The sequence below is a fragment of the Mus pahari genome, chromosome 17, assembly GCF_900095145.1.
Source record: "Mus pahari chromosome 17, PAHARI_EIJ_v1.1, whole genome shotgun sequence".
In the NCBI taxonomy this organism is placed as follows: Eukaryota; Metazoa; Chordata; class Mammalia; order Rodentia; family Muridae; genus Mus; species Mus pahari.
Window position 1 is genome coordinate 62,709,882 of NC_034606.1, and position 8,105 is coordinate 62,717,986.

Here is an 8,105-nt window from a genome sequence, read left to right on the forward strand (position 1 = left end):
AAAAAAAAAAAAAAAAAAAAAAAAAAAGGAAAAAAAGAAAGAAAGAAAAGTAGAAGACAAGGCCAGTGAGAACATTTGACTGCAGCCACTGTGACTGCTTTTCTGGAGCCACAACATCCTTTTCTGAGACTCAGCCCTGGAGCACTGAAGATGCTCTGTCCCTAAATGCTCTCTACCACTCTCCAGCCTGTTCTTAGGCACGTTGTTCTGGGGTCCTGAATACCTGGGATCTCTTATATCAGTGCTTCTCAACCTTCCTGACACTGTAACCCTTTAACACACTTCCTCATGTTGTGGTGACCCCCAAACACAGTTATTTTGTTGCTACTTCATAACTGTAACCTTGCTACTGTTATGAGTCATAATGTAAATATCAGATGTGTAGGCTATCTGATATATGACCCCTGTGGGGATTGAGACTCACAGACTGAGAACCGCTATCTTACATGGTTGTGGTGTAGACTAAAGCAGATCTGGAGAGCACACAGTCTGAGGTGGCCTCTCCGACTATGTGGATGCTAAGCACCACCGCTCAGAAGGAAACAGAGGCAGTGGCTGCCGGGTTACCCAGGCGATCGTTTAGCCTAGTCCTGTGTCTGCTTCTTTTCTACTTACCTCTGATCTGGGGACTCATCCTTTTTGTTGGGATGGAGTCTCCATACTGCCCAGTGAAGTTAAACTGCTCCTCCCACATCTTCATAGACTCTCAGGACACCTACTGAATGGCTAGCAGCATAAATGCTTCTCCCGGAGGTCAGGGAGCCTCGGTGTGGATGGCGTTGACTTGGTCCTGGCCACAGGGACATGCAGCCTGTAAATCCCATCTTTCTCTTGCAGCCATCAGAGGACATTTGTGTTAGAAGTGATGGGCCGCCACTGTGGGTAAGACCCCCACCCTGACCGTGAATTTCATAGACCTAGGGATGGCCCTTTCCTCTCCCCGGGGAGTCAGTCCAGTGGGACCTCTGGCATAGGTCTGGAAGCTGGAAGTCATGCTCCACATGACATGTGCATATGGGCACATGCTCAGGCCCACGTGAAAGCATGGGCAGTCTGAGTGTGGAAGCCTGTGAGGTAATAGTGACCTCCAAGGACAGCATCACATCAACGGGTCTAGTGCTCGTCTGCCTCAAGAATGAAATGCTGGGTCCCTGTGTCTTTCATCAACCATGGAGGCCGGGAGATCATTCTGGGTGTGATGAGGCTACTTGTGGCATATAAAGGTTTCTAGTCCTTGCTTCCGGCTCTCATCCTAGATACCTGGCCCTTGTCACCTCTCTGTCCTGTGGGGCTGACTGGGTTTTCATTCCTGAGTGCCCGCCAGATGACGACTGGGAAGAACACCTTTGTCGCCGGCTCAGTGAGGTATCGGCACTTTGTCTTGCCTTGAGCAGAACCCTTCACTCTGTTCTGTGAGTGATCTATTTTCTACCCCTCCATTTAATTCCATTAACCACTTTCTCTCTTGCTTTTGACCAGACAAGAACCCGTGGTTCTCGTCTCAACATCATCATTGTTGCTGAAGGTGCAATCGACAAGAACGGGAAGCCAATCACCTCAGAAGACATCAAGAATGTTAGTGTGCAGCCCTGACGCCCAGGACCTTTGGCCCCTCCTCTGATGGCTTCTGGGTTGTGACCCTGCACCTCCTCTTGTTCCTTCTACCCCTGCTTTTCTCCTGCTAGGAGCCATCGCAAGACAAAACACTTTTGTTGTAGTTTACCTCAGGAAGCCACTGCTGATCTTCTCCCATTGCCTTTGTGTTTCTCTTTCTTTGTCCTTTTAGCTGGTGGTGAAGCGCCTTGGATATGACACCAGGGTCACTGTTCTGGGACATGTACAGCGGGGTGGGACACCATCAGCCTTTGACCGGATCCTGGTAAGTCACAGGATTCTGAGGTTGCCATACCTTAGAAGCCCCAGCCTTGCTGTCCTGTGAGGCTTGTCATTAGTTATACTGTCCCTCCTCCAGCCTTGCCCACAGTGGTTTGCATCCATTCCCACATGCAAAGATGATGGCAGGCACTAGCAGCCCGAGTCCTGAATCCGGATCACTGCCCCCAAGCTCTAAGCATCAGCAAAGCTACTGGGATGTAGCCCTGGACAGTCAGTGTGGTCATTACCAGCCCATTTCACATGGAAGAAAGGCAGTCTTCTTCTTTAGCAGTCAGAAGAGGGTACTGTTAAACTCCCACGGTCTGTTGATCACAATGTGGCATGGACTTGCTTCTCTGGAACCAAGTACAGTCCTTAGGGTTCTGATGACAAAAGGTCAGAAAGCCTCGAGCTTTACATGAGGCCCAGGCAGGGAGGCAAGGCGCAGCAAGTACCTGGGTGCAAGCTCTCACTGTGGACCTCAGCCGAAGATTCCGAAAGGGCCCTGAGCATCCTGGCCCTTAGCTAAGCAGACCCTTTGTCCCATGAACTCCTGCAGGGCAGCAGGATGGGTGTGGAAGCAGTGATGGCACTTTTGGAGGGGACCCCAGACACCCCAGCCTGTGTGGTGAGCCTCTCTGGTAATCAGGCTGTGCGCTTGCCCCTCATGGAGTGCGTCCAGGTGGTAAGTACTGACCCCACTCTTCTCCAGGGGGGCATGAGGTCAACATTGTGGTCCCAATAGAGAAGGCAGGATGGTTAGTATGAGACATACAGGAAAGGACACAGTGGACTGCAGTCCCTCTCGGTCCATGAGCTGGGGCCTCCATGCACTCAGCATCAGTTCTCTCATGTGTAAAGTGTTACTGAGGAAGATGGAAGAGCCACACACTCTCTGATATAAGTGCCAACCTCACCCCCTTTAATGTAGTTATGCAGGAACACAAATTCAGTGTCCTCTCCTATCAATACTAAGACTCGGGGAGTGCTAATTATTAACTTCTAGCAGGCTACCTCTCATGTCTATATGACATCTACCTTAAATGTGTTTCTCTAAATCAACATAGGGTGACCACTGCTCACCTCCAAGGTGATAAAGATTGGGGGAGGCTGTGATGCCTCTGACACGGTATCTCGAAAAGGTTGGGTTCTCTACTCCAGGGTAGCCACTCCTTAACAATCTGAATACAGTGGCTGAATGCTGAACTCCAGTGTTTGCCCTGATTGGTGGGGCTGCCTGAATTTCCCTCATTTTGGGACCACTTCTCTCTGAGACTTGAGGACCCCAATAACCTGCAGCCATGTTTGAGACTGCATCCCCAAAGAGCAGAAGCCAAAGCCCCGAGTAGTCACAAGGCATTGAGCAACATGTGGCAGGGACCCTTCTTACCTGGTAGAAGCTCTTCATTTCCTCTGCGGTGCCAAGGCTGGGCAGGGACCTGAGTGGAGACAGGAAGCACTGCCACCTGTGGACACCACGCTACTGTGCCCAGGATTCTAACCTAGTCCCTTTTGCTGTTCATTATTCAGGAAAAGTTAAAAAGAAAGAAAGATGCTTCTGAGCGTTTGGGGGACTGAAAGAGGTGCAGTGTAGATAATCAGGATCCCATCAAAGCAGATCTGGTCACACAAAATCGGGCCTTGGAGTTGTGACTGTTGCTGTATTCCTCCCTTAGACCAAAGACGTGACCAAGGCTATGGATGAGAAGAGATTTGATGAAGCCATTAAGCTGAGAGGCCGGTGAGAAGATAACCAGAGACTGGCTAACTACAGCAGATGCCACAGTGAAGCCAAAAATATTTATCACTCTAGGTCCAAAACATGAGCTGTGAGCTGCCTTTTCTAATTATTGTCTGCAACGATTTCTTCCCCAAAGAAATTAGTTGTGAGGTGCCCAAGAGGCTCAGTTCATCCAGGGGTGCCCTCCTTGGACAGAGCCCTTTATTCTTATCTGTCGTTTCTAGACTCGGAGCTCAGCTAGGTTCTAGGTGTTGCTAAGCAAGGAGCCATCTCCTGTGCTGAGCATAGCACCCGGGACAGGAATGCTCAGGGAGTGGTTGATGAACATCCCTTACAAGCCTCTGTGTAGTCCCCACTGGGCCTGCTTAGTTCCTCTTAGGTGTACCCTGTGAAAATTCATTGAGACCCAGCTTCCGACCCAGATTCCTATGACTGCTTGCCATAGGAGTGGCCTGAAGACACCCTGTTCTCTCTGTACTTTTTATAGGAGCTTCATGAACAACTGGGAGGTATACAAGCTTCTAGCTCATGTCAGACCCCCAGTCTCTAAGGTACTGGCAACTTGCCCTTCCCCATCCCCATTTTCTCTGCCCGTGATCCACACAACCTTAGCCTTGCTATATCTTGGTCCCTGCTCTTGTTCAGTGCTGCAGCCCTGGCCCTGTTTGATGTCTTTCCATCTGCCACCCCAGATACTAGTCCCATGCTTTTACCTTGTCCTGGCCAGGGAACTCAAGACTCATCCCCAGTCCAGGGTTGACAAAAGTATGAAGAAACAGTAAAGAGGGCTTTGATCCTGTGGGCCTAATCACAGCCTGACCCACGTCAGCACTGTCCCCTTGAAAGAGTGGTTCTCAGTGTCACTACCTATTAGAATTGTCCGGGGTGCATATAAAGTATGCAGATCCCTGGGCCCTTCCCTCAGCAGAGTGGGTCTGGACCAGGGCTAGGATGCACTGTCCAGTAAGCTGCCCAGGTCAACTGGGATGCAAGTGGTCCAAGGGCCACATGCTGAGAGTCTTGTTCTACAAGGGCCGCTTCTCTGCTACAGAATGATGTCACCGCTGCCGATGGTGATTTGTGGTAAAGAATTTCGCTTTTGTAGGATAAAGTTGCAGGCTCTGTGCTAGCTCCTTGGGAGAGTGATTGTCACACGTGTCCCTAGGGACTCAGAGTTCTGCCACTCTTGGTGATTTCCCCTCTGAGGGTGTGTCTCTCTCCTTCTCCCCCTGAACAGGGCGGGTTGCACACCGTGGCTGTGATGAATGTGGGGGCCCCAGCTGCTGGCATGAATGCCGCCGTTCGCTCTACCGTGAGGATTGGCCTTATCCAGGGCAACCGGGTGCTGGTCGTACATGACGGCTTTGAGGGTCTGGCCAAAGGTCAGGTACGGAGACACAAGGGAGACATACACACACAGTATGGGGCCGTGCAGGTCAGCGTGGGAGTGGCCAGTCCATCGTCTCTGCTTCCTCGACACCCTAACTTCTCTGCAGGAAGCATAGTGAATTTGTGGATGATAAAGAGAGGAACTCTGAAACAAACCTTGCCAAACATCACATCTTATTATTTCTTTGCCCCAGAGCTCAGCACAGTGTCCACCGTCTTAGGTGTTTAATATTCCCGAATGAGTCAGAAGGAGGAAGAAGTTCAGTGCAGGGGACAGGCCAGTGTCTGGGTCATCGTCCCCCCTAGGGGAACTCTATAGTACAGAGCCCAAGAAGTGCCTTAGTCACTCCTGGGCTTCCTGGCTGTGGTCATGGTGCAGAGCTGTATGGCCTTTTCCTGCAGATTGAGGAGGCTGGCTGGAGCTATGTTGGAGGCTGGACTGGTCAAGGTGGTTCCAAACTTGGTACTAAAAGGTAAATGGTTTGTGGGAGCACCCAGCCCCAGTCACCCCGTCAAGATGCTTTTGAATGTGGGCATCAACCCATTGTATTAGGGCCTATGTCTACTGCTCTTCAAACTCATAACATCTTCAGTCTGGATGGAGAAGCCCAACCGTGCGTTGTGTAGCAGATCTGACCACTTAAAAGGTCCACTGTGTGCTCTAGAATGTGTGAGAGTATGGGAGCCGGGTGGTGGTGGTGCACGCCTTTAATCCCAGCACTCGGGAGGCAGAGGCAGGCGGATTTCTGAGTTCGAGGCCAGCCTGGTCTACAAAGCGAGTTCCAGGACAACCAGAGCTATATAGAGAAACCCTGTCTCAAAAAGAGTGTGGGGAGAACAGGTCACAGGCCCAGGCACTAGAAAGATCACTTTCTAGTTCTGTTGTCATTGTTTATCTGTTGGTTTTTCGGGAAAGGCTTCCTCTGGGCAGCTCTGGCTGTCCTGGAATTCACTCTCCCGACCAGGTTGGCCTCGAATTCAAGAGACCCACCTGCCTCTGCCTCCCGAGTACTGGGATTAAAGGTGTGCACCACCACTGCCTGGTGCACTTTCTAATTCTTACCTTTCCACTCCTTCCTTCTTGCTTCAATCCTTCCCGATTTCCTGTCCCCTGCCACTGGTCAACTAGGACTCTCCCCAAGAAGAACCTGGAACAGATCAGTGCCAACATAACCAAGTTTAACATCCAGGGCCTTGTCATCATTGGCGGCTTTGAGGTGAGTGACCCAGCACTTCCCCTTCTCTCCCTCCCACCTCCCTCCCTTCTCACGTCTCCCCTGCTGCTCTCTCTTTAGGCTTACACAGGGGGCTTGGAGCTGATGGAGGGCAGGAAGCAGTTTGATGAGCTCTGCATCCCGTTTGTGGTCATTCCAGCCACGGTTTCCAATAATGTCCCTGGGTCAGACTTCAGCATCGGGGCTGACACAGCACTGAACACCATCTGCACGGTGAGTGCGTGCCACCTCCCGTTTCAGTTAGTCCAGATTGTTGTCCTGGTCCTAGAAAGTGGACTTCTTTCTTTAAGTAAATGGCAGTGTTTGAGAACGTCTCTGTCCAGCCCAGACATCTGTGCTGGAATTCCTTCTTCCTACCTAGAAATATATCATCGCTATCAAAGGGCCCTTTTGTTTTGTCCCCTGAGGTGACAAAGTTTGATAACCCTATTCTTAGCAACATTAAGCACAGAACAACTTTCTTCCCAGGAGAGAAGTTCTACGATGCAGTGCCCTCTTTGAATGCAGGCGCTTGATGAGGCCCAGGGGTCTCACTGGCCTGGGATATAGCTCTGGAGTTGAATTCGTGAAAAAAGCTGAGGAGGAAAGATGAGACTTCTGACCCTGTCTTCCCGCGGCCCATTGTCTTTACAGACTTGTGACCGAATTAAGCAGTCTGCAGCAGGCACCAAACGTCGGGTGTTTATCATCGAGACTATGGGTGGCTACTGTGGCTACCTGGCCACCATGGCAGGGCTGGCCGCCGGGGCTGATGCTGCCTACATTTTTGAGGAGCCCTTCACCATTCGAGATCTCCAGGTAGATGGCCGGCCACCAGAGCCTGCTCGGTCTCTCTCCCATTCTAGCCTATCTCCTGAGCCATGAGAGTCAATGGGGGGGTCGGAGCTCACAGGCCCAGCCCTGTGAAGACTAGAAGGGCTCCTCACAGGTGCTCTCCAGCAGTTTCACATACATGGGCATAGCTATTATTATGGGATGGCAGCATACTGTTAAGTCCTTTGATGGAATTTGTACTTTATCTTCACAACAGGCATCCAAAGCTACTGTTTCCATACTGTAGGTGAGAAAGGTTTAGAGGGTTTAAATACTTCAAAACTCTTAAGAGAGCAGGTAGTTCAAATGTTTGAGGAATCCATGATGTCTTCTCAAATCCCTCTTGATGCCACTCCAGTTCTGAGGGAAATACCTCTGACTCTGGGCAAGACTCAGCTCATATTCCACAGAGAGGGTCAAATGGTCATGATTTTTCCGGTTTTAAGTTCAGTGGAGGAGAAGAAAGCTACAAAGTAGAGATTTGGCAGCCAGTTGGGGAACTCCCAGCTCAGGGGAACTCCCAGCTCAGGGCCCCTGCCAATCCTTGCCAAAAGTAGAGAGTAGAAATCTTCTTTATCTGCCCACCTCAAAGCTCCAGTGAGGGTACATCCCTAACAGCTGAATCACCGATGTACACACGACCCTCCCATACCAACAGTGTAAAGACACGTGCTGTGTGCACTGGGCTCTGAGGGAAGCGGGGCCAGAAGTTCCAGGACAGAGAGGCGGGAGGGGTAGAGGCTGAAACATACAATCAGGGAAGCTTCTCTGACGCTCGCTCTCAGAGCTGCCTGTCTCAGCAGCACTAAGGTGCTGCTGCTGCTTCTTCCTTCTTCCTTCTTCTTCTTCTCTTCTTCTTCTTCTTTTTCTTCTTCTTCTCTTTCTTCTTCTTCTTCTTCTTCTTCTTCTTCTTCTTCTTCTTCTTCTTCTTCTTCTTCTTCTTCTTCTTCTTCCTTTTCTTCTTTTTTTTTTGGTTTTTCGAGGCAGGGTTTCTCTGTGTAGCCCTGGCTGTCCTGGAACTCCCTCTGTAGACCAGGCTGGCCTCGAACTCA

General features: G+C 50.5%; 1 protein-coding gene across 1 annotated transcript in view; it reads left to right on the forward strand.

Annotated features, from left to right (window-relative positions):
• Positions 1-8,105, forward strand: part of Pfkm (phosphofructokinase, muscle) — a 24,181-nt gene that overhangs the window by 13,003 nt on the left and 3,073 nt on the right. Inside the window, exons 7-19 of the mRNA XM_029547875.1 lie at positions 838-882; positions 1,257-1,365; positions 1,480-1,575; positions 1,787-1,879; positions 2,435-2,560; positions 3,552-3,616; positions 4,104-4,167; positions 4,854-5,003; positions 5,408-5,478; positions 6,135-6,222; positions 6,301-6,453; positions 6,874-7,084; positions 7,271-7,296. Coding sequence (XP_029403735.1) covers positions 838-882; positions 1,257-1,365; positions 1,480-1,575; positions 1,787-1,879; positions 2,435-2,560; positions 3,552-3,616; positions 4,104-4,167; positions 4,854-5,003; positions 5,408-5,478; positions 6,135-6,222; positions 6,301-6,453; positions 6,874-7,084; positions 7,271-7,296 — 1,297 coding nt within the window. The remainder of the gene's footprint in view (positions 1-837; positions 883-1,256; positions 1,366-1,479; positions 1,576-1,786; positions 1,880-2,434; positions 2,561-3,551; positions 3,617-4,103; positions 4,168-4,853; positions 5,004-5,407; positions 5,479-6,134; positions 6,223-6,300; positions 6,454-6,873; positions 7,085-7,270; positions 7,297-8,105) is intronic.